At 41.5% G+C, this 26,811-nt stretch overlaps 1 protein-coding gene and 1 long non-coding RNA gene across 2 annotated transcripts in view; one reads left to right on the plus strand and one right to left on the minus strand.

Moving 5' to 3' along the window:
- ARF3 (ADP ribosylation factor 3) lies at nucleotides 1–20,206 on the minus strand. Its single transcript, XM_027844499.1, has 5 exons — nucleotides 20,117–20,206; nucleotides 4,858–5,106; nucleotides 3,957–4,067; nucleotides 3,598–3,722; nucleotides 1–2,957 (listed from the first exon to the last, which is right to left on the minus strand). The coding sequence occupies exons 2-5, from the start codon at nucleotides 5,003–5,005 to the stop codon at nucleotides 2,796–2,798; spliced, it is 546 nt and encodes a 181-aa protein (XP_027700300.1). The 5' UTR covers nucleotides 5,006–5,106; nucleotides 20,117–20,206; the 3' UTR covers nucleotides 1–2,795.
- The window catches only part of LOC114029837, a 21,489-nt gene continuing 14,358 nt past the window's right edge, over nucleotides 19,681–26,811 (plus strand). Inside the window, exons 1-2 of the long non-coding RNA XR_003567529.1 lie at nucleotides 19,681–19,880; nucleotides 22,498–22,703. This is a non-coding gene — a long non-coding RNA (uncharacterized LOC114029837). The remainder of the gene's footprint in view (nucleotides 19,881–22,497; nucleotides 22,704–26,811) is intronic.

Below are 26,811 nucleotides of genomic sequence, written 5' to 3' on the forward strand. Positions count from 1 at the left end.
TACATAAAACATGTTTAATATCCAACCAGGGTCACAGTCATCGCGTATCCCACATTTTGAGCAATAAGAGAGATGGTGAGTTTGTTAAACATGTACAATCTATATTCCAGAGGAGGAAAAAGAGAAAAACCAGTTCAGAACTGCAGTAAACACTGTAACACCACACACAGACTTGGGGGCTGGGGGAATGTCCCCAGGGAAGGGGGAGTCTGGAGCTAGAGAATACAGAAAATTAAATCCACCAGGGGGTGGGGGTAGGGAAGAAGCACTCATCTGAATGAAATGCCCAGTCCTGGGAGAGAGAGATCCAGGACAACAGGAATGCCGAGATGATGCCCCACCCTGGGGATAGGGAGGAAGGCTCCCCAGAGGCAAAAGCAGCCAAGGCAATCAGCAGTGTCTTTTCACAGCCCTCCAAAGTAGTTGGGGGGAGAGGGTCTTCTGAACAGAAAGGTGTAGGGTATGAAGCAATGTCCCCGGGAGTTTCCATAGGGAGGCCCTGCCTCCAAAGGGTTCTCTTTTTCTGTCCCATCACTGCTATTAATTATAAAGAAACCCTTTCAGAAGAGGCTTTGGGATTCAGCTGAGAAAGCTGTTTTCCTATTCTCCCAGGCACATTTCTTCAAAGAAGGAAGGGGAATGGGATAAGATCCTCAATTTGGCCTATTTGGCCTGATCCAAAGCTAGGATAGCTCACGGAGCAGATAAGGGCAAGGGAAATTTTAGAAAGACAAAGTCACCATCAAGTGCAAGGAACAAAGAAATCAGGAGTGCAGAGAGCAAGGAGATAGAGATAGGAAGGAAAGAAAGGAGAAAAGAGAAACAGAAGATAGAAAAGAGACAAAAGAGAGGCAAGGACAAAGAAGTAAAGCAAAAGACAGAAGTCTTAATGCTTTCCTAGGGACAGGGCACAGTTGTTAAAACAGACAAACCAGAAACCCCAACCCCTCCCCATCAACGAACACACAAAGGCCCAGAGAGAAAGACAACTTGCAAACACCCAACACATCCTGAATAAATTATTCACTAAGTAACTGGCAAAAGGGGGAGCTACCCCCAAGGAAACTCTCTTCACAGTTCACTCTGGGAAAGATGAGGGGACAGAGGGCATGCTGACTTGTCTGCTGCAGTGAGGATTCAAGTGGGAGTGGAAGGGCATTCCTGGCAGATATAGGGGAAGGATCTCCTTTCCAGGGGATGGCATAAAAAATCCTATCTAGAGAGGGGCCCTATACTGAGAAGGCTATAGAAAGATTCCCATGGGGGCCCCAACTTTCCAGAGGGAGGGTGTGTTACAGAGGCTGTCTTGGAGCTCAGGGCGCAGCCAGCACACACAGGAGCTCAAAAAGCAGCCTTAGGCTTCACAGAAACCTTGGGGAGACAGGGACAGGGCCTCCTAGTTCACAACTCGGTTGTTTGATACCTCCTGTAATCTTGGGAAGAGAGTATAGCAGCAGGGTTTAAAAAAACACACACACACACCAATGTAATAAGGGTGGGGTGCAGATTAACTTCCACTAGTTCCCACTTACATTTCAGTAACCTTAGATATCAAGCTACACTCCAATATCAAGACCAACTTATGAGTGCAGGAGACAAATGTAGCTGGGGAATGGATAAAAGGTGGAGAGAGTTGACTGAATGCCCAGAAATAAGAATATCTTCATATTTCAGTGGTCCCTCGGTTGGAGAAGCCATGAAGAAGAGGAAAGAGATGGAGAAGAAGAGGATGGAGGTAGAGACAACCCATTTCATACTCTCCACTAAGCAAATCAGCTAGGCTTGGAGAGACCAGCAGCAGGACTGCTGGGGATGGGGAGGATTCATGATTGGGAGTGAGTGAGCTGTTTCCTCAATAGAAATATGTAAATAGGGAGTAGAGGCAGGAGTATGGTGTCTTAGAAGTCACTTATCCAATATGCATCTTCACCTGCCAACAGTCAAAGAAATGAAAATGGAAAGCAAGGCTTTCTCTACCTCCCTCATTCCCCAACTCAGTCCTTATCCTTAGCCACCCCTATCCTTAGTAGGAGAGTCTAGAATTGAAGGGTGAGACATCCTCTCCGAGGCTAACAGTAGAAGAAGAAAGCCACACATTCAGGGAAACCAATGAGAGACTCACCAGCCAGAAGACCAGAAGAAAGAGGTCCAGAACTGACTGACAACAGAGACTCCCGGGGAAACCTAACCCAACCCAGATCAAACCTTTTCCCCTTCATCCTCCTTGGCGAAGTGACAGGGACAGGTGAGGGGAAGTCTTATGCCCTGAACTGTGCCTGCCCCAACTCTGTCCATCTCCCTAGCCCCCTCTTATATATTTCTCTATACATGTATATACACTCACACACACATACACACATACACACATACACACACACATACAGAGGCCCGTGCAATTTCCATGTAGAAGCAGAAGGGGTGGGACAAAGGAATAAGGGAGTGGCTTGTGGAGACAGGGAGGGGACTTGGTTGCCAACAGCACAACAATCAGAGCCAAATCAAGCAAAGGCAGAGAAGCCTCTCCCCATAAGAACTCTGGGGGAGTGGTGAAAATATGGGGGCCACTCCATGAAACCACAACACTCTATTTTGTTTTGTTTTAGATCCAATAAATTGGAGCAAATCATCAGGACAGCAATTGGGAAACAAGACTGATCATGTCAGCTGTCAGGGGGAGTGGGCAAGGCTTTTGCTAGACATGTGGACATGGTACTTGGGGTCCTCACCACACTTACAATGGGGTGGAGAGTGGGAGCATGTTGGGAGGGAGGTGGGGGGTGGGCATTGGCTGGCGCTCACTTCTTGTTCTTGAGCTGGTTGGCCAACCAGTCCAGGCCTTCATATAGCCCATCCCCACTGGTGGCACAGGTGGCCTGGATGTACCAATTACGGTGACGCAGAGAGTGTAGGCCCAGTTTGTCCGTTATCTCAGCAGCATTCATGGCATTAGGCAGATCCTGGTGGACAGAGGTAGGTAGGAAAAAAAGAGATCAGGAACTTTAGGAGCATTTTGTTGAGTTCTTACCTACAAAAGGCACCTTGGATGCCATTTCGTCCTCTAATATTCTGGAGATGCTCATAACAGAAACATATTAAAAAAAATGCCTTGGACAGAGACAACCTAGAGGCAGAATCTCAAGGGTATTCAGACTCACGTCTTTGAGACATCATCAGTAATAAGAAAAGATATTGGTCAAAGTAGGCTTCCAGGCCAGGTGGTGTTATCTGGAAGATCAAAACAACCTTATAGGAATGGGTAAAGAAGCATTAGAGACTGAGGTAATAAGGACCTTCCTGATCCTAGAAGGAGGGTAGGTCTGCTAAAGTAAACAATGAGAAGAGAAGTTTGAAGTAATTCATCTATACCATGAAAATCCCTACAGCCTCAGCTGCTTGATGCCTCAAAATCTGTTAAATAAGATTGAGGTGGGGAACATGGAGAAAAAGAGCTTGGCTGCTCCCTTCTTCCATACTTCTAGAATTGGAACACTTTCACAAAGGTTACTAAGAATGGGTCTCTCTAGGTTCTATGCCACCTATGTTTGGGATAAGCCCTTTTCCATTTGGGTTGGGGCTAGTGGTAGCATATATTCCCACCTGTTTGTTTGCAAAGACAAGCAACACAGCATCCCGGAGCTCATCTTCAGCTAGCATCCTCATCAGTTCCTCTCTTGCCTCATTCACTCTTTCCCGATCATTGCTGTCAACCACAAATATCAAACCTAGAGAGGCAGAGCATCTGCTGTATAAGGTGGAGAAATGGCCATCTTTCTTTTCAACCCCATCTTCTTTACCCCTCTGAAAAATTTTACCCCTCCCCCTTACTCCACCCTGAGGAGTTGCAGCAAGACATGAAGCTAGATGCCATTACTCTGAGGCATTTGTCCACAGATAGGTAGTTGTATTTGTATGAACCCAAAACACTTTAGCCTCACTCTCAATCCAGTCCCCTATACCTTGGGTGTTCTGGAAGTAGTGTCTCCACAGGGGCCGAATCTTGTCCTGGCCACCCACATCCCAAACTGTGAAGCTGATGTTCTTGTATTCAACAGTTTCCACATTGAAGCCTGTGAAGAATCAGACAGGTATAACTAGGAATGGTGCTCCAATGGGTTTATTCCTCCCACGCTTTGGTCATGACCCCAGTGAGAACTGATGTTTCCTGGGTTCCCAATACCCAGGGGGTCCTAAGAAAAAAAAAAGCCAGGCAAGGGTCCAAAAGAGTGAAGGGACAAGAAGGTAATCAGTCACTCTACTCACAACTATCTGAATGATGGTGATTCAAGGTAACTGTCAAGCCCCTAACTCCTTAAGACCTTTATCTATTCTTACCATAGGAAAAGATGAAATAGGATCAGACCCTACAAGTTAGTTGCCTTGGCAGTCTTGTATTGAATGTGGGATGAAATTTAGGAATCTCAAATCCCAAAGCAGCTGATGTTCCTCCACCCCATCCAGTTTGACAAATAGTTTCCCTCCCACTGCCAGCTTTATAACCAGGGCTGGGGCCACAGAGATTCTGCTTCTAAGCCATGCCAAGCCCCTGGCAGGAACATCAAAGTCCTCCACCTGATTTCCAAACAAGACAGAGAGCAAACCAACCCCACTGCCTAAGGGTGGCTACCCTGTGCCAACCAGAGGAAGTTCTTACACGGGGGAGCATGAAGAGTAGGTAATGAACAGAATGGCAGCTCTAACACCTGCTGGGGAACTGCCTTGCACCCCCATGCTTTACAGACCTGTTGGGCATGTGTGTGGAAAAAGGGACACCCTTCCTGCCCCTTAAGCCAAAAGAGTGAAAAACCAGTGTGCTGAAGCTGAAGAATTAAGGGTAGAAGCCTAGCCCATGACTCATACCTATGGTAGGAATGGTGGTAACAATCTCCCCCAACTTCAGCTTGTATAGGATGGTAGTCTTCCCAGCAGCATCCAACCCCACCATCAAGATGCGCATCTCCTTTTTCCCAATCAGGCTTTTCAGCAGGTTTCCAAAGATGTTCCCCATGGTCACAGCTGCTGTTTTTCAACGGGTAGAGGGAGCTAAGTGAAGCAAGGTAGCAACCTGGATATGGCTTGGGCCCTGCTGTTATGAAGGGGCCCCAATTCCTAAGCCAAAAAAAAATTGCAAATCAAGACTTACCACCTGCAGATCAGTACATTATACAGAAGTACAGTTCAATGACAAAGCATTGGCAAATGCTGGATCTCTTTCTGCTTCTAAACTTGTATAAGCTGTTCCATATGTCACCTGCAATAAGATTCTGTCCCTCTTTTCAAAGGTATTCTGCTGACCCCACTATCAGCTCATTTAAAAGTAAGAGCATTGTTTAAGAAGAACATTCCTTAGAAGGTAGAGCAGTGAAAACCATCAGGGAGAGGTACAGAGTGGGTCCTTTCTCCCACTCCTTACTTCATGTCATGGAGTGGCCCCAGGAGTTCCTCTTTAGTAGGATACTGAAAAGAGGGTTCAGAGTTGCCTGAGCCAGCCAGTCGTCTGTGCCTAGGGGAGGCATGTATCATCCAGCAGCTTATTCAGCAATTAACATAGGCCAGATGCTGGCATTCTTTTGGAATCTGGGAATGAGAGACACACACCCCAACCCCAGCAGGCGAAAGAACAGGTCAAGACAAAGTGCATCCAAACACAAAAATTTGAAAGGTTGGGAAGGGAGGAATCCTATTTACAACTTAAAGATCAGGGGTTCGATGAATTTAGTGATTATTTTTTTTCATCAAAAACATCTTCAGTTTTGTATTTTCCTATTCTTTTCAGTTCTCAGCAAAATCTTTGAGGGTAGTGAGACAGATTGACAGCCTCCAGAGATTTAAGTTCTAATTTATCCAAAAGAAGAGAAACAATGAGCATTTATGGAGTGTTTCATCTTCAAAGGCATCCCCAGACATCCACTAATGAGCCAGGCGTGGCATTCTTGGCAGGCTCCCCTTAAGCCCAGCCCCTGACCCAAAGGGCCCACACCCAGGTTTGGCTCAACCATAGGGCCACAGCCAAGTTGCCCACAAGCCACCCAGCCCTATCCAGTCAACAGGATTGAAACCCATGGGTCCCAATCAGTGAGAATCATAAACTCATAGTATTCAGGGCCACACCTCATCCATTGTTTTTAGTAAGCTGTATTCTTGTGATATATAGGGAAAGGAATAGAGAGGTCAGAGGTTAGGAAAAAGGAGAGAAAATGTCTTTAGATTCTCAGAAGCTCCTAATGAGTATGACTTTTTCCTCCCTAAAGTTCAACCAATACTGCCTTACTAAAATCTACCATACTCCTCCTTCTCCCCTTCTCTTATCTCACATCAGATATTTTCCCAACCTATTTTCTTCTTCACTCTGGTCTCAGATGAAGAGGTGGCACTTCCTCCTAAGGCCACTCCCTCTATATGTGTGCCTGATACCCTTTCCCCTTGTCTTCTCCAGCAGATTATATCCACTATCATTTCTAATTTTTTTCTAATCTTATTTCTCTTACCTATTGCCTATCCTTCTCTGCTGCCTACAAATATAGCTATGGGTTTCTTCCCATCTTTAAAAAAATGCTCAGTTGATCTGACCACTCTGCTAGCTTTCATCCACTATCTTCCTTTCCCTTCATAGCTAAACTTCTTGAGAAAGCTGTCTGTACTAAGTGCCTCTACTTCCACCCCTCTATAATTTGACTTCTGACCTTATCACTCAACTTCAACTGCCCTTTCCAAAGTTGCCAAATTTAATGTTTTTTTCCTAATCCTCATCCTTCTTGACTTTTTTGCAGCATTTGACACTGTCAATCACCTTCTGAATATTCTCTCTCCTCTAGGTTTTTGTAATACTGCTCTTTCTTGATTTTCTTTCTATGCAGCCTTTCCTTCCAAGCTTTCTCAGTCTCCTTTGCTAGATCTACATTCACATCATGCCCACTATGTTCTGTCATGGGCCTTCCTTTTCCCTCAAAACTACCTCATCTGGTGATATCAGTTCTTACAGGTTCAATTATCATCTCAGCAAATGATTCCCAGAGCTATATATCCAGTTCTAGACTATCTCCTGATTTATAGTTATGAATCCAACAAATGCCTTTTAAAAACATCTTGAAATGGATGTTTTGTTGGCATCTCAAACTCAATGTGGCCAAAACAGAACTTACATCTTTCCCCTCAAATTCTTCCATCCTTCCAACTTTCCTATTACTGAAGAAAATACCACCATTCTTCCAGTCACCCAGGTTCAAAACCTAGGTATCATCCTCAATGCCTAATTCTCATTCATCTCATATTTCACAGCCCTTGACAAATCATGTTGCTTCTACCTTAACATCTCTTAACAACATTCCCTTCTCCCCCCTCACAGAGTCACCACCAGGCCCTCACCGTTCAGCTGGAACACTGCAGTAGCCTTGTAATTGGTCTCCCTGCTTCATTTCTCTCCCCATTCCAATCCACTGTCCCAATAGCTGCCCCAGTGATTTTGCTAAAGCACAGATGTGACCATGTCACCCACCTGTTTTTTTTTGTTTGTCTGTTTTAGGCAATTGGGGTTAAGTGACTTGCCCAGGGTCACACAGCTAATAAATGCCAAGTATTTGGTCTAAGGCCGGATTTGAACTCAGGTCCTCCTGACTTCAGGGCCGGTGCTCTATCCACTGCGCCACCTAGCTGCCCCTGTCACCCACCTGTTTGATAGCCTTCAGTGGTTCCCTGTAGTATCAAATATATACTCCTCTGTTTGGCATTGAAAGCTCTTCACAATCTGGACTTTCATACCTTTGCCATCTTCTTATACTTTATTCCCCTCCATGAACTCTACAGTCTAGCAACATTGGCCTATTTGCTGTTCCTTGAATACATCTCTATGTATTTGAGTTTTCACTCCAACTCTGCGCCCATATACTGGCTGTACTCAAGTCTGGAATGTTCTTCCTTTTCACTTCCCCCTTTGTTTCACTGACTTCCTTCAAGACTCAGCTCAAGACCTTTTCCAGGCCTTTCTTGGCTTCTCAGCCACTCAACTACAAGTGTCTTCCCCTCTGAGATATGTTATAAGTACCTAGTTATTTTCACCTTTGTATTCCCCATTAGAATGTGAGCTCATTGAGGATAATCAGAGACTATTTTTGCCTTTCTTTGTATTCCAGCACTTAGCAAAATGTTTGGCACACAGTAAGCACTTAATAAAAGCTTGTTTATTGACTACTTAAGAGTGTCAGCATTCTGCAGTGGAAAGCACCCTGGATTTGCAGTCAAAGACTTGGATTTGAATCCTGGCCCTGTTATTACCTTTCTTACCTTGAGCAAGTAACTTCAGTACTCTGTGTTTGTTTCCTCATTTGTAAAATGACTAGATGACCCTTTGGAGACTTTCTAGCTCTAAATACTATAGTCCTGTGGCCTGTATATGCCTGTGGCTCTTGTAAAATTCTGCTGTCTTTCCCCTTCTTTCCAAGTTGCAGATCCAGAAAAGAGCTTTAAATCTTACAGTTCTCCAGAAAAGGAGATAATGAAACTTTACTCATTCATCTGTCCCTAACTAAACAGTAAGATATTTCTGCCTAATTTCAAGACTAACAGAACTCAAGTCTATTTTCAATTGCTATGCCTCAGTGCAGAGAAAGTGACCTATCATGTCCCAAATCTCTTCTTCTGAACATATCATATCCTTTCTTTGTTCTAGATAGATACATCGCAATAACCCTTGGCCAAAATTAGTAAAGATCTGTCAAGACCACATAACTTACATTTATCTTGTCATCCACGTTTGAAGATGCTGTAGCTGACAAAGATCACTGTGTAGCAGCAGTGACTGGTAATAACTAGTGCCAGACCAACACACTTTCCACACTGAGCACATACGGACTTGGTTTAAGACTGTCTCCTGAAATAATTTGATAGCCCAAAGCTTTAAAACAGAAACATTCTTCCTCACTGCTAAATGACAAGCTGGTATGTCTGCTACTATTATATACCATTATATAGCCATATGTCACAGTGGATAGTGCTGGGCCTGAAGTGACAAAGACCCATTTTCTTGAGTTCAAATCTGGCCTTGGACACTTATTAGCTGCAAACAACAACAATAACAACAACAACAGCATGACCCTGGGCAAGTCATTTAACCCTGTTTGCCTCAGTTTCTCATCTGTAAAATGAGCTGGAGAATAAAATGGCAAAACACTCCAGTATCTCTGCCAAGAAAACCTCAAATGGGATCATGAGGAGTCTGAAATGACTGAACAACAACAAATACCTTATTTGGCATCATTTTTTGCATTGTTACCTGTTTCACATATTTTATCCCTTCTGCACTTCATTGTGGCATGGAGGTGACCATGGTTTTAGATTATTACAAAAATTTATTATCAGATTTTTTTTTTAAAAGGTATGCTCACAAAGCAGATCCAACCAGACTGGAAAAAGCTTTGTATATGGGCTCAGGACTATTATATGAGATCCAGCCTAGTTAAGTGTAGCAAAAAAAAAAAAAAAATGGCCATCAGGTTATAAATGTGAATTTTTTTGTTTCCAGGAGCTCCATAATCTATCCACCATGCATGAGGGCATTGCAATTTCCATTGCTGGTGGGAATAATCAATGATGAAATTATAGATCTTTTGAACTGCAAAGGTATCATTAGTTATATTTCCACATGTTGATTGCTTATTCCTACAAATCAGAAGCACCATTGAGAGAGGTACTATGTCTTATATTTTTGGTTTTCCTCCCTTAATGGTCACTCAGGATTTGTTGACTTACCAATTAAAACCAGTTTTTAGAGTCTGTGCTTTACATTTCTTCTACTCTAGCAATTTATAGTCGTCTCACCTCAGCATCACCATTTACCTTGCCATGGTATACTCTTCTCAGGGAAATTGTGTTGAGATGAACACTACACTGGTTTACTGGCCATGTCCTAAAAGGTGATTCACAATTAATGACATTTCTCAACTAGTCAGTTGTGCCATCTGTGGTAGATCCAGGTCTTAGCTTCATAATAATTCACGTCTACATAAAAGATTTTCTTGTAACAACCCTATGGGAATGTATTATCTTGATTTTGTAGATGATAATTTAGACTTTAGACATTAAGTGACTTGCCTATGACACCAGGATTTAAATTCAGGCTTTATGACTACTAATCCATTGCTTTTTAAAACTACATCTTCCTGTTATAGAAGATAGACAATACCAAATCTTGTAGACCTTCAGTGTAAGAGCTAGAGCTAGACTGCTTTTGAATGTGCATTTCAGTGCCTGGCACAGCATCTGACAAAGTAGGCACTTAATAAATACTTGTTGATGGACTGATGTTCAATTGGTCCTATACTACATGAACTTTCCTAAATAAAAACTAGCCTTCTTGATATGTTTTTCTATTGTGGGCTGCCCAGGAACCAGAATTCACTAAAATTCCTGCTTTTCACCATGTTGCATGCTAAGAACCATCAGAAATCAAAAGAGCAAGGATCTATTCCCATACACTGAATAGACTGCAGTTACTCTCTTTTGCCACATCTGAGCCGTAGAGTTGAAATGCAAAGTTTGCATGATGACTCAGTAACTGAAACTGATGAATGTGTGAACAAAGACAACAAAAAGTAAATACAATATGTCTATTAATGAAGAGGATGTATTCTAACATTACAATTCATTTGCAGACTCTTCTTTATTAGAAGCAGAAATCACAATAAAACAAACAAGAACATGTTACTGAATGTAGATGTCCTCTTTAATGCACTTCACTGGTATGTAATTCATCCATTCCTCCTCTCTAAGTGAGATACATTCTTTTTGGTCACTCCAGATGGTACCCTGTCCAGTGACAGATGTACTTGACTGATGTACAAGTGATAGCTCCTAATTCAAAGTGACTGAGATAGAACCACTGATTCGTTCTCCTTAGAGGACACTGACCCAAGCACTGAAGCAACTAGAATTTCCTCTTAATCTCATATGTGTCCAGGCTAACACTGTTGAAAGAAATTTAATTTCCAGAGAATTTGTTAATGTTGGAATCTTGTGTAGGTGCTTTTTTAGGCACCATGAAATGAATAAATTAGTAACGTTCAAAGTAATGTGAAGATTGCCTGTATTTAGTTTCCTTGGTACTAGCTGGTATGCCAGGTTTCTTCAGTTGATAGTTGCACTAATTCTTAAAGGCAATTCAATACACAATCTTCAAATGTCTTATTTGATATTGCCATCAGTGAGTGAGTGTGTGTGTATCTCAGCTGCTAGATTAGTGCTTCAAAGGCTTCCAAATATTATTAGCAGGAAGTTTGCCAAAGAGTAACAGATCTTTTGATAGTACCTTCTAGATTGGCCCATGGCTGAATAAATTTGGACCCTACTTGATTCACAGAGAATCACCAATTTTGACATGACCAATTACTATAGAGTTCCCTTACTGTTCTAATGAACTGTGGTTAGACAAATTTATAAAACAGCTGCACCCCCCTGCCCCCCCCAATTCTACTGATGGCATCAAAATGCTTTAGTGAAGCTAAGATCATACTATAGAAAGCTTGATGTCTTTTACCATTTTCCTGTATTTGACATGAAGTAAAAATTATGTCTGCTACATTGAGTTGTAGCATATAATAAACTTCTAGAAGCACAAGGATAATGATAAATGCAATGGCTAATACAGAAATATCTGGGCTAGACTCTTGCTAGTAATGCAGTCTAATATACCACAAAAGTTGCCACAAGAAGCTGCGTCACCTCTTTTTTTTTCTTCTAATTTGATTATGATATTGGCATTTCCGAAAATCTAAGGGATTTCCTTAGCATTTCTATATGTTGAAGTAAAACCTCTACAGATATCTATAACAAACCTTCATAGATTAACAAAATATTATCTCCCAAAGCCAGGTCTTTCCGCAAACCATTTATGTAATATTGGAGTTAATTGTTCTTTGAATGTTTGATAGAATTTCTTTTTAACTCCATTTAGGCCTGGGACATTTTTCTTTGATATCTGTGATTTGTTCAGTTATTTTTCTGATACTAGATTGTTTAAATTCTGTACTTTTTGTTCTGTTAATCCAAGTATTTTACATTTTTATATACAGTGACTTCATTTATGTTTTGTTGGGGTATAACTGAGCAAAATAGTTTCTACCAATTTCCTCTATTTCCTTTTCACTTATGAATTCTTTTTCATTTTTTACTTTGGTAATATGTTTTTCCTCTATTAAAAAAAAACTGAATTAGCTAATGGTTTGTCTATTTTACTTGTCTTTAAAAAAAAACAGCTCCTAGTTTTATCAGTCAATTCCATTTTTTTGTTTATCTCTTCTTTGATTTATTATTTCTATTTTTTGTATTTATTTAGTTTTTAATTTTATCCCCTACTTGTTATTTTTAGTTACATACCCAACTCACTGCTCTCCTTTATCTCTTTTGTTGATGCAAGTATTGACAAATATACATACATATATATATATTTTCCCCTAACCACTGTTTTAGATGCATTTCAGAAGTTTTGGCATATTGTTTGTTATTTTTCTTTGGGAAAAAAAGGGCAGCTAAATAGTAGCTATGTCATTTGGTAGATACACACCTCTCTCTCTCTCTCTGTTTCTCTCTCCATATATATGTGTATTTACTATTGTTTCAAGACATATGATATCTGTAAGCATGATGTAGCTTTCCAGATTTTATCTCTTTTGACTATGTCTATTTTTACGGTTCCCTTGCCTGAAATTATTGCCTCTTTTTTCCTGAATTCACCTGAAGCATATTCTGGCCCTTCATTTTAACTCTATGTGTATCTTTATTTTTTAAGTGTGTTTCTTGTAAAAAAAAAAACCCAACATTTTGGATCCTGCTTCCTAATCTATTCATCACCCTCCTCTATTTTATAGGTGAGTTCATTCCATTTACATCTACAATTATTATTTGTATTATTTTCCCTCTATTACATTGTTTCCTCTCTCCCCAAAAATCTTCCTCTGCACAAAAAGTGAGAAAATAAAGATGTGATCAAAATTAATAACTTACAATTGGAGTACACTGATCATGGTCCAGATCCCAAATTACTGGTTCTTATTCTCTCTATCCTTTTAATCTTGTTATATACTAAGTCTATGTAGCTGACAATTGCTTTCCATGTGACTATTCCCTCCCAAATTTTCCCATTCCTTGCTCCCATCTATTTCTCTATTGATTTTAATGTACTTCTACAGTAAACTGTGTGTACAAAAATGTGCATGTGTGTTTGACTTTGCTTGGTTCATATAAGAGTAAGGTTCATGAGATGCCTACTCTTTCCATCCTCATGTTTATATATACATACATACATATGTATATATATATACACATACATTATATATATTTTTATACATACCAGTTATGAGAAATAATTTCCCCCCTTCTTCTTCATGTCTTAACTAGTGTATTTTCCCCTCTTTTTTTTTTAAACAAGCAATAGCACAAAGCACTCCCATTTCTTGAGTTCCTTTTCTTTTCTTTGCTCATTCTTTAAGTTCTGAAGATAGACATTCTGAAGGGACAATGGCTTCCTCTCCCATTACTGGGGCATAAGCACTTGATCACCATTTAACCTCATTTAAATTTCTCAAATGTATTTACCTTGCCAAATTTCCTGTCTTCTATGTTGATTTTAATAATTCTATCCAGCTCTGTGTTTCTCATTAGGAATTATTCAAGTCTTCTATCAAAGGTCCATTTTTTCCCTTCGTAGGACTATACTTAGTTTTTGAGGATAAATTATTCTTGGTTATATGCCTTCTACTTCTGCCTTTTGGTATACTGGATTCCAAGCTTTCTTTTCCTTTAACTACCTACTTCATAATCTTGTACGATACTGACTGTAGTTGTTTGGTATTTTATTCTTTTCTTTTTAGCTACTTGTATTATTTTTCTGTTGACCTGAAAGCTCTGGACTTGGATTATGCTTCTGTGCATGTTGAATTTGGGGATTCTTTCAGATAGTAGATGACATGTGGATTCTTTTTATTTTCACTTTGCCCTCTAGTTCTAACAATTTTGGGCAAGTTTTTAAAAATGAAAATCAGATTGCACTGGTTTCAGACTCCTTATCTGGGATGCCCTCTGACTAGGATATCTGTTGATTTCTGGCAGTCTTCTGGCAGAGTCCCAGGAGGTTGGGGAAACTCACTGGTGGGGTTTTGTTTTGTTTTGTTTTGTTTTTTGCTTTTTGGTGAGGCAATTGGGGTTAAGTGACTTGCCCAGGGTCACAGAGCTAGTAAGCATCAAGTGTTTGAGGCCGAATTTGAACTTAGGTCCTCCTGACTCCAAGGCTGGAGATCTATCCACTGAGCTACCTAGCTGTCCTGATGTTTTTCTTTTAAATCTTTTATCTGGTGCTCTTCATAATTTCTGAGGTGTTTTCTAGGGGTAGGGGGAATGGGCTTGTTTGGAGTCTTTTATATCATCACCTTTAATGGAAGTCCTTCTCTAACTCCACAGTCATTTCTTTCCCAGGTTACATACCCAGTCCTTTATGTTTTTCCATTTTTTGAGGACTCTTCAAATTACTTATAATTGTCAAAAAGCCTTTAGTTGTCCATTTGAAACTCGTATTATGTTGGACAACATATAAAGAGAATTACATAAACAATAATTTATAGCCCCATGAAGTTTACAATCTAAAGAGGTTACATAAATATATACATTTATAGGACAACTGAATGAAAACAACAGCCAACACATCTGTACTTATTGAAACCTAAAACAAAAAAAATGGGATAAGAAACTCAATGATAACAAATATTATGGGAAAGACATTTGATAGTTCTTTTGTGTTAGGCTCGGGATTACATTAGCTCTTCATAGCATTTCGGAGGTCATCTAGTCTAACCTAAGCCTCAACAGGAATCCTCTCTGTAGTGGAAAGGAGGTCTGGGGATAGTAGAAAGAGCAATGGATCTAAAATCAGAAGAACTAGGTTAGAAGCCTGGCTCTACTCTTAGTACGTATGTGACAAGTCACCTAATCTCTTTGTGTTTCAGTTTCCTTATTTTAAAAAAATGTTAGGTTAGATGATGTTTAAGTTCTCTTCCAGTTTTAAATTCTGTGATCCAGGACCTCCACTGGTGGGGAATTACCTTCAAAAGAAGTTCATTCTACTTTTTAAAGAGCTCTAATTGTTGGGAAGTTTCACATTAAATGATGCTGAAATCTGCCTGTCTGCAACTTCTACTTACTGTACCTAATTCTATCCTTGGGGCCCTAAGTATAATCTCCCTCTTCCACATGAAAATCCTTCAAATAACTGAAGACAGCTAATATGTTCCCTAGCTAATATGCTCTCCAAGCTAAATACCCCGACTGGCTTCAACTGGCCCTTGTATATGGTTTCTAGTCTTCTCACTATCTTGGCAACTGTATCAGTGTTTAGTATCGGGGTGGGGACCTCGAGTCCACATGTGGCTGGCCCTCTGGGTCCTCAGGTGTGGCCCTTTGACTGAATCCCAATTTATCTGTTCTGTGAAGTTTGGATTCAGTCAAAGGGCTGCACTTGAGGACCTAGAGAACCACATGTGGACTCAAGGCCCTGGTCTAGTTTGTCAGTCTTCTTGTTCAAAGGTGGCATCCACAGCTAGACACAAATCTCTAGAGGTGTTCTGGTTACAGAAGACTATGGTGGGGCTGAAATCTCTCTATGCTTCTATTAAATTAATATGCTTCTATTAAAACAGCCTAAGATCACTGTTCTTCATCCCTATCTTGCTCTCTCCAAACCTCTGCCTCTTAGAAGCCCTAGCTTCCTTCAAAGCACAGCTCAGATTCAATCTGACATAGGAGGTCCTTCCTGATTCCTTACAGTCATTAGTGCTCTTTGCACAGCCTTTTTTTTTTTTCAAACAATGCTGTTTCTTCCTCATAGGATATAAGCTCTTTGAGGGAAAGGGTTTTCATTTCTGTCTTTGTATCCTATAGCACAGTGCTATCAATCCTTCTTTCTTGGTTGCCACGCTATGGTGCTAATTCATACTGAGCTTGAAGGCTAAAACTCCCCCCGCCCCATATCTTTTTAACACAGACTGATATCTAACCACACCTTCTCCACCAGAAAGGTTACATTTAATTTAAAAAATCCTACATGGAACATTATTTTTATCTCTATTAAATTTTATCTATTAGATTTAGTCCATTGTTTTAGCTTACTGAGATCTTTTGAAATTCTGATTCTGTGTTAGATGTCCATCTTAGCTTTCTGTGATCTCCAAATTTGATAAGCACACCATCTATCCTTTCATCCAACTCACTGTTAAAAACATTGATTAGAAGACAGCCAAAAAGAGGTCCCTGGAGCAAGTCACCATAAGCCTGTACCTATAAAGACACCCCATTTCTAAAACTAGCACTTTCTCTGAATGAGCCATTTCATTATTTCAGAGCACCAAGTCAACTGTCATGGGCTCTACAATTTGCTCCTTCTCTTCCTACTGCAGCTACCTCAAGAAAGCACATGAATTGGAACTGTGAATTTATTGGTATAGGGAATTACCTGGTAAGGAAAGACCCTCTAATAATATAGGTTGGCACCTTCTCTGCAATTTATGGCCTTAGGATAGACCACATATCTATCCTATGGACTATCATTAGGATATAGACTATAAGCTGAGAGTTCCAAATGTCAGTATGCCAGAGGCAACACTTGAACTCAGGTCTTCTTGCCTTGAAGGCAGCTAGATGGTGCATTGGATGGACTCCAGCTAGGTCTGCAGTGAGGAAGACCTGGGTTCAAATCTGACCTCAGACACTTACTAGCTGTGTAACCTTGCGCAAGTCACTTAACTCCTGTCTGTCTCAGTTTCTGCAACTGTAAAATGGGGATAATAATAGCACCTACCTCTCAGGGTTGCTGTGAGGATCAAATGAAGTTGTAAAGCACTTAGCACAGTGCCTGGCACATAGTAGGCACTATATAAATGCAAGCTATCATCATCATCATCATCATTATTGAAGATAACTATCCACAATGTGGGACAATATAAAAAGCTGCTGCTAAAACATTAAATTTATTAAATATATAGGCCCTGATAATAAACACTCCTTTCCTCATTTTTTCACATATACTTCAGGGTACATATGAACATCTTTTGAACATTTTCCTTTCAAGGCAACCATTTATTTTCATTTAATTAGATTTCATGTGGATAAAAATATTAGGGATAAGGAGGAAAAATGATGATTCCCCCCCCCAGATTAAATCACCAGACAGCTTTAACCAAATATACCTCAATTCTAACCAGAGTTTGCCTCTCCTGTTTCTAAAAATTATCAGAAAAAGCAATTCTATATTTTTGATCATTTGATTACTTAGAATTTCTCCTAACTTAAGTCACTCTCAACTCAAAACCCCTCTCCTAACTTAAATCTCTATCTTGAAACCATTTCTTCTTGTGATATGATCCCTCCACTAAGAAAAGAATATCTGAGGTACATACTCCATAAAGTAGACTTTAAAAATAATTTCCATTCTTTTTTCTTTTCACCATGATGGTTGCAACCTGTTCACTAGAGTAATGTTCAGCTGCCGATCAACTATTACCCCCAGATTTTTGGCAATGGCTCTCTCAGGCTCTTCAAGGATCCAATGATACCATCTTAAGATTGTAAGAGCAAAGTAGGAAACAACAATGAATTTGTAGTCAATGGGTCTGAGTTTGAGTCCCTGCCACATATAAATTGTGTCACACTCAGCAAATTATTTAACATCTTTGAACCTTAGTTTTCTCATCTGTGAAATGGAGATAATACTTACATTAGCTTCCTCATGGAGTGGGTATAAAGAATATGTTTTGTAAATTCTTAAATGTTATAGAAACATTAGCTATTATTACTGCTATAAAGATTTTTGTACATGTGGGTCCTTTTCCCATTTTTATGATCTCTTTGGAATACAGCCCTAGAAGTGCTATTGCTGGGTTAAAGGGTATGCACATTTTTATATCCCTTTGAGCATAGTTCCAAATTGCTCTCCTGAATGGTTGGATCAGTTCACAACTCTACCAACAATGCATTAGTGTTCCAACTTTTCCACATCTTCTCCAACATTTAACAATTTCCTGTTTTGTCATTTTTACTATTATTACTAATATAAAGTGGTTGAATGTAAAGGAGAAAACTGCAAATTAAGAGAAATATTAGGGTCCTGTTTACTATATCTCAGTTTTCCCATCACAAAAAAATGATCCCTAATATCTGTTCTCACAGTAAGGTTGGGAAACATGAAATCATAAGATCACTTATTTAGAGCTGGAAGAGACCCCAGAAAGACCGAAAGTTCTATTACAAAATACACAAAGCACAATGCATAAATCGTGCCTAATGGCAAAGTTCAAAGATCTTAACCTGAGGTCCTAGTCCCACTATCTGGCTACTTCCCAGAAACTCTGAAGAGTTAGATAAATTAGACAAATCACTTCTCTTCTTTACCTCTATCAGGCATCAAGCCATCTTTGACAGAAGGTGTCAAAGCTGATTATTCACTTACTGTGGTCATTCTTTCAATTAATATAAACTGAATTCCTACTATGTGCAGATAGGATTTTGCTGGTCACTGTAAGATGGGGGTAGGGGAGAGAAAAAGAGATAAAATTGTAAACTCTTAAAGGGCAAAAACCGGTTTTATAATCTCCTGGTGACAAGACACATAGACACAAGAATAGGTAAACAATAGCAGGCAAAGAGTGTGCTTCAGAGGAGTGGGGGTGGGGAAAACGTGTTAAGTGATCCCTCTCCGGCAGAGCCTCTCGACCCAGATGCCATGGGATTCCATCTAGCTCTTAGAATGATCTTAATGGTCCACCTTTGTGTCCCAATTGTTTTCATTCTCAAAGACCAGGCTACTCCAAGAAATAGACATAAGGCAAGATGGATACAAAGCGCTTGTCACAGACCTCTTGGTAAGGATGAGAGGGAACTTTACAAGGTGGCCAGTGTCCTGTCTTGTTGCACTATCCCCAAGCAATCAGACCCCAGTAACAGATTACCTCCCAATAAAACTTTCATGCCACACAGACCAGGGGGGATCAAATCCAACAGAAGCTGGGGTCAGGTTTTCGGTTACACCTAGCCCTCACTGGGATTACCTCACAGTTTCTTTTCATCCAACCATACACTTCTTCTCATCTCGAACCCTACCACATCCAGTGAAAAGGGAAAAGGCAGGTGCTTGAAGCAACATCGCCCTGGATACTTGGGGAGTGAGGCTCATTCCCAACCCGAGTTGCTTACTTTCCTAGTCAAATGGCCCATTTTAAAAGGGAACTTCCTCCCCCTCCCCCTCCCTCAGACGGTTGGCTTATAAAGCAAAGGCACCATTTTCTGTTTCAGGAATCCTGGTCCTTCCAAAGGAAAGGAATGGGATTGGAAGATGCAAACCCGGGGCCAGCTCTAAGATGCTCCCTCCTTTCGGCTCCAGCGAAGGCCGCCCCCGCTTAGCCTGGGGGAGGGAGTACCTACCTCCCTCCTGCGAGCAGGACGAGCACCTCCTCCCTTCTTCTTCTCCTCTTCCTCCTCCTCCCCCAACACACACCTCCAGCTGCCCTCTCCCCCACAAGTGTTCCCAGGGAACCCAAGAGAAGCTACTCGCCGCCCCGAGCCCCCGCCGCAGCTGCGCTCCTGCCCTTCCCCACCCCCCACCTGCCCCAGCCTCGAGGGGATGGGGTGTCACCCAGGCGAGGGGGGAGGGTAGAGACTCTCCCTCGCCGACCCTGTAGCCCCTTCCCGGAGCTGCTCTCCCTCTCTGGATCTCCCCCCACCCCTTGCTCCCAACCCACCTGAGGGGGAGGGGAGAGGAAGGGAGGGATCGAGCACTGCCGGATCCCAGCCTCCCGTCCCTGTGCCCCTTGGAATGACAGGAGGGGAGCGAGCCTTCGTCCGTCAGTCTGTCCGTAAGTCCCCCCCACCAACTCCCCGTCCTTCAAACGAGGGGGCCGGAGCCTGACGCCCCCATTCCAAGCCCCCCCCCCGCCTTCTCTCTCCGGGGGAGGGTACCTGCCTCGTGCCCCTCTGGCTTTGGGGGGAGGGGGAGCTGTCCCCCCCCCACCCGGATCTCCCTTTCCTCTCCGTCCCCCTCCCCTCCCCCCAGCCACCTCTCTGAGGGGAACTCTGGCTCCAGCCCTGTCACCTGCTCCGGGGGCCAGCTCCGCCGCCTCCGCCTCCGCTCGGCCTTGCTCCCCCGGCTGGCTCCGCCGAGGCTGCTCCCCCGTCCCCACCGCCCGACAGCCCGACCGCCTGCCTGCACCTCGCACCGGAAGCAGCAGCAGTGGCAGCTAGAGCTGAGCGACAGCCCCCGCCTTCTCCGGCCCCCCCTCCCTCCCCGGCCCTACGTCCCTCCGCCCCTCCGCCTTCCCCCCCCACCCCCCACAGATCTTGCGAGAACTGCAAGGCGGCGCGCGGCCGTTCTCGCGACATCCATCACCATGGCAGCCGCTGCAGCAGCGGCAGCTGCGGCACCTCGGAGGCTGGCGCGAGGGCGGCGGCGGGGGCTGGGAGGGAGCGCAGTGGGTAGCGTTGGAAACGGAGCTCGGGGCATGTCATAGATACGCACACATACGTGACATATATATGTGCGTAGATATACACGTTGTGTACATATACGTGTAGACCATGCTCAGAGCATGTAGATGCTATGTATATACTAGTACTACTACTACTAGCTAAAAATTGATTTAGCGCTTACGATGTAGCTGGCACCGTGTTAAACCCTTTACAATTATTATCTCATTTGAGTCTCACAACAACCCGTAGAGATAACTGTTAATATTGTCACCATTTTACAGATGAGGAAACTGAGGCAAAGTTACTTGCCCAGGGTCCCACTAGTAAAGTATTAGTGTTGCACAAGGTCACACTAGCTATTGTTTGGGTCAGGTATTCCTGACTTCAGGCCTAGCACTCTCCACTGTGTATACACATGCGCACACACATACACACACACATGCATATATACATACATGTATGTGTATAAAATATGTGTGATGTATATACAATGTGTATACACATGCTCAGAGCCTATTTGCTATGTGTGTGCATGTATGTATATGTGTGTATATGTGACATGTACATGTATATATACATATATATTCTGAGAATCCTAATTTTAACTCCCACTCTCCTAGATGAATCCCAGCACAAAGCTACATTTCCATCTCCCCTCTCAGGATTCTAGAAGTAATCCATCAGGAATTGGGGGATGATTCTCTAATGTTATCTAGCCGGTTTGCTTCCCCTCAGAATTATCAGTCTAGAGTAATTTTGCTCAGGCAGAATTAAGTAGATTTTTCCCCCAAATGTTTTATTTTTTCTAATTAAATGTAAAATTTTTTAACATTTATTTTTTAAAATGTTGAGTTCCAAATTCTCTCCCTCCCCTTCTTCCTCATTGCTAAAGCAAGCAATTTGATATAGGTTATACATGTGCAGTCATGCAAAACTTATTTTCATATTAGTTATGTTGTGAAAGAAAACAGACAAAAAAAAAACAAGAAAAATAAAGAAAGTTTTAAAAAGTATGCTTTGATCTTCATTCGGACTCCATCAGTTCTTTCTCTGGAGGTGAATAGCATTCTTCATCATGAGTCCTTTGGAATTGTCTTAGGTCATTGTATTGCTGAGGATAGCTAAGTGATTCACAGTTGACCATCTTGTTGTTATGACCACATTGCTGTTACTGTGTAAGATGTTCTCCATGTTCTTCTGCCTTCACTTTGCATCAATTCATGTAAGTTTAAGTAGCTTTTTTGACAGAGGTATTTACTAAGATAGAACAATTGTTATATAACATCTCCCCTCCAAAAATCTGTGACATATTCTTTCCACAAGCACATACAGAATCCAGGGGAAGGTGGGTTCAAGTTTAGAGAGCACATGTGACAAAGAAAGTTGTTGGTTGCTGGAAGTTTTTTTTTTCCTTCCCATTTATGGGATGCTCAAGAAGTTCGCTTGAGTTATTGTAGAGATTCTTTGCTGAGCTTCCCGTAGGCCTATGAATCTACATCCATTCTGTCCTTAGTTCTCAACATACACTGACATCTAGGCCACAGATGTCACAGATGGAAAGATTGGATGTCCCACATCCTCTAGACTAGCTTTCAAGATTCTCCTTGGGCCAAAGAGAAGGAGTAAAGGAGGAGAGAGCCCCAGACCAAGGCTAAAATCCATGTGTATCTTCTCAGGGGTTTGCTGGAAATCTTTCTCTTTTGGCTTACCATTCACTGGGACTCCCTGATTCCAACTATCTTGATGCTTCTTTCATACTGGATCCAGAAGGCACAAAGAAATTCATCAGACAATTAGAATGTACTTTACAGTGTACTTTTATTTTATCCATTGGCTTTCAAAGACTTCTTACATTTAGTCTAAAGCTTAGAGAGTTACTGATTGGTACCATCTTATCACTTATTTTAAATGGTGTGGAGTGACTTGATTGAATAAATCTAAGCCATAGGTGTATATGTATATGCACATATGTGTAATAATTCCAACCTCTGCTAAATCCAATCTCAGGTGAGAAGAGGAGCAACCTTCCCTGTGACTGTGGGTCTTCCATCTCCTGCTAAACCTGTCCCCTGAGGGAAGAGGAAGAGGAAAATAAGTAGGAAACAGGGCTTCCGTTTCCTGCCACACAAGTTTGACTCCCCTCTCCCACTGCACTGTCCCCTGACTGATTTCCAGCCTTCAGAGAAGAGTGAGAAATAACTTCCCATCTCACGGTGAGCCTTCGATCTCATGTTACATGTGTCTCCTGCCTGATCTCCAGCCTCCTCTGCAAAGAGATGTGGAGCCATCCAACACAATGATTAACATATTCACACATGGTCTTACACTAAATATCCCAGTGATTCTTAACCCACGTAGGCCATCATTTGCATCCCCATCCCCCATCCTCCATCACCTGATTCTATACTCTCATCCCACTCAACCCTCCTACCTTAAAGTCTCAACCAAACATTACCCACCCCTTCTACTTCACCCTCTGGAATGCTTGTTCCATAGACAACAAACTTGCCTTTATCCTACATCTTTTCCCCTCCTACTCTTTCCATCTTCTAGCAATCACTAAGTCCTCCTGCCCTCCTCCAACCCCATTCCAGATGACACAGCCTCCCAGGCCACTTTTTCTAATATTGAATGCACCTTCATTCACTCTTCTTAGTTCACTGGTTGAGACAGGAGAGTTGGAATACTCCTTGCTCCCCACTGCTACATCCAGGTTCTCTCCCTACCTCCCTTACTCAGTAACCTTTCTTCCTTTGAGATCTATACAATCCACATCTTCTAGCCAATCAAAATTCGGATAGCTGTGACCTCCAGGTCATTCCACTTCCTTCCTCAACAAGTTCAGTACCTGGTTCACAATTTTTCTCTTCTCCCCAACTTCTGCCTTCATACTAGGAGACTTCAACATACATATTGACTCTCCCTCATATACACTAACCATTTAGTTCCTTAACCTACTCATTTCTCATAACATACTTCTCCACCATACGTCAGTCACATACTATGATGGTCATAACCTTGATCTTGCCATCACCCAGAACTACACCACCTCTATGTTCAAGAATTCAGAAATTCCCTTATCTGGCCATAATCTGTTGCCTTTCCACCTCTCCCTCTGCATTCTCTTACCATACCATGACCTCCAATTCTTTAACCTCTCAGTTCTCTCCCAGGCCATGACCCCTTCACTCCCTCCTTTCCCTATCTTGACCCCTTGGTGAAATAGTTCAACTTTACTCTGTCCTCTTCTCCTGAGTCCCTGGTCCTCTTATTATATTACTGATTGTGCCCTGCCAAGCCTCAGCCTTGGATGACTCCCACTATCTGCTTCAGTCCTACACATATGCTGCTGAGTGAAATCAAGCAATTGTTCTGAGTAGGTCCATTACAAATTTATGTTATACAATCTCAACTGGGCCCTCACTGCTGCACGGCAATCCTTCTAAATCTCCCTTATCAACTCATTACCTTACTCTGCACAGAAGCTTTTCCAAACTTTTGTTTTATCTCTTTAAACCTCCCATGATGCCACCACCCTCACCCCCTCTTAGCTAAGAACTTTGCCTCATATTTTACAGAAGAAAGAACATTTTCTGTAAGGTCCCTTTTTTCTCCTTTTCCTCATGTCCTATCACTCAGGTGCTTCCTGCCTTTATCTACTCCATCAGCCTTCGTTCACACAGAAGGTTGGCCTTATTCCTTAACAAATCACATCCTCTACCTGCACAAACTATGCCATTTCATCCTGTCTCCTCCAACAGAATAACCCCTCTATCATTCCACTTTATCACTTATCTTTTGTTTATAAGCTCCTTCCCTATTGCCTACAAACATACACTTCTCCCCACTTCTGATAAGCTAGAAGTCTTCTGAATAAGATCAAGGGTAAAGCAAGGATTCCCATTATCACACTATTATTTAATATAGTACCATAAATGTTAGCTATAGCAATAAGAGAAGAAGAAGAAATTAAAGGAATTAGAATAGGCAGTGAGGAAACAAACTATCACTCTTTGCAGATGATATGATGATATACTTAGAGAACCCTAGAGAATCTACTAAAAAAACTATTTGAATTAATTAACAACTTTAGCAGAGTTGCAGGACTTATGTAGCATATAAATCATACCATTTCTTTATATGACCAAGAAAGCCCAGCAGCAAGAGATAGAAAGAGAAATTCCATTTAAAATAACTGTAAATAATATAAAATTCTTGGGAGTATACCTGCCAAGACAAACCCAGGAACCATATGAACACAATTACAAAACACTTTTCACCCCAATAAAGTCAGATCTAAACAATTGGAAAAATATCAATTGCTCATGGGTAGGCCAAGCCAATATAATAAAAATGACAATTCTGCTTAAACTAATTTACTTATTCAGTGCCATAGCAATCAAACTACCAAAACATTATTTGATAGAGCTAAAAAAGTAGCAAAAAAATTCATCTGGAAGAACAAAACGTTAAGAATATCAAGGGAATTAATGGGAAAAAATACAAGGGAAAATGGCGTAGTAATACTAGATCTCTGGTACTGGCTAAGAAATAGAGTGGTGGATCAATGGAGTAGATTAGGTACATAAGACACAGTAGTCAAGGACCATAGTAACCTAGTGTTTTATAAACCCAAAGACATTGGGATAATTTGACAATTTGACAAAAACTGCTGGGAAAACTGGAAAACAATAGGGGACAAACTAGGTATAGACCAACATCATCACACCATATGGTCAAAATGGGTGCATGATTTAGACATACAGGGTGACACTATGTTTCCCCCATCCTCAAAAAACTTCTATCCCCAATAACTAACATCCTATATCTCTTCTTCCTTTTGTAGCTAAGCTCTTTGAGAAGACTATCAACAATAGTTGCCTCCATTTTCTTTCCTTTCACTCTCTTAATGCCTTGCAGTCTAGCTTTCAACCTCATCATCCCACCAAAACTGTTCTCTTCAAATATACCAATGATCTTTTAATGGCCAGATCCAGTGATCTCTTTGACCTTTCTGTAGCCTTTGACACTGTTGATTAATTTCCCTCTTCTCCCTGATACTCTCTTCTCTCTAGGTTTTTAGTATACCACTTTCTCCTGGTTCTCTTTCTACTTAACAGACTACTTTTAGTCTCCTTTGCTAGATCTTCAGCCAAATCGCACCCAATAATTGTAGGTGTCCCACAGGACTTGGTCTTGGGCCCTCTTCTCCCTCTATACAACTTCATTTGTCAGATGGATGCCATGGACACTATGGATGTTTATGACGCTCAGATCCACCTATCCTCTAACTTCTCTGTTGTCCTCCAGGCTTTCATCTCTAACTGCCTTTTACACATTTTGAACAGTATGTCTTACACTCAACATGTCCAAAAATTAAGTCGTTATCTTTCCCCCTAAACCTTTCCTCACTCTTAACTTTCCTATTACTATCAAAGGCAATACCATCCTCCCAGTCATCCAGGCTCAAAACCTAGGAGTCATCCTCAACTCTTCTCTGTCTTTCATCCCTCATACCCAATTTGTTGCCAAGACCTATCAATTTCATCTTTGCAACATCTGTCAAATATGCCACCTTATTTTTTTTAATACTACCTTCTAGTACTACATGCTATTGTAGGCCCTCATCACCTCAAGCTTGGACTATTACAATAGCCTACTGATGGGTCTGCCTCCCGCAAGTCTCTCCCTACTCCAATCCATCCTCTTTTCAATTGCCAAAGAGATTTTCCTAAAGTGCAGTTCTGACCATGTCACCCCTCCCCCGACTCAATAAACTCCCTGGCTCCCTATCACCTCCTGTATCAAATACAAAATCTTCTGCTTGGAATTCAAAGCTCTTCATAACCTAACCCCCATCCCAAACTTTTCCGGTCTTCTTACATCTTTCTTCTCACTATGTGCTCTTCAGTCTAGTGACACTGGCCTCTTTGTTCTTCCACAGCTAAGATACTCCATCTCTCAGCTCTGATCATTTTCTATGGCTGTCTCCTGTGCTTGGAATACTCTCTCACTTCATCTTTACCTCTTGGATTATCTGGCTTCCTTAAAGTCCCAACTAAAATCACACTTTCTTTTTTTAAAATATTTTTTATTAATTTATTTTGATTTATCAACAATCACTTCCATAAGCTTTTGAGTTTAAAACTTTTCTCCCCCTCCTTCCCCCCTCCCTCTCCAAGATGGTATGCAAACTGATATAGGCTTTACATATATATTCCTATTAAATATATTTTCACATTAGTCGTGTTGTAAGGAAGAATTAGAACCAATAGGAGGAACCACAAGAAAGAGGAAACAAAACAAACAGAAGAAAAAAAT

This window comes from Vombatus ursinus, unplaced genomic scaffold (genome assembly GCF_900497805.2).
Source record: "Vombatus ursinus unplaced genomic scaffold, bare-nosed wombat genome assembly UNPS02014941.1, whole genome shotgun sequence".
Lineage (NCBI taxonomy): Eukaryota > Metazoa > Chordata > Mammalia > Diprotodontia > Vombatidae > Vombatus > Vombatus ursinus.

Excerpts from the sequence above, each read along its gene's own strand:
- ARF3 (XM_027844499.1), bottom strand. The coding sequence starts at position 5,005 with ATGGGGAACATCTTTGGAAACCTGCTGAAAAGCCTGATTGGGAAAAAG. Across the intron at positions 4,068-4,857 it reads TACCACCATTCCTACCATAG|GCTTCAATGTGGAAACTGTT; the intron begins GTATGAGTCATG and ends GATTCTTCACAG. Across the intron at positions 2,958-3,597 it reads TTGTCTTTGCAAACAAACAG|GATCTGCCTAATGCCATGAA; the intron begins GTGGGAATATAT and ends TCTGTCCACCAG.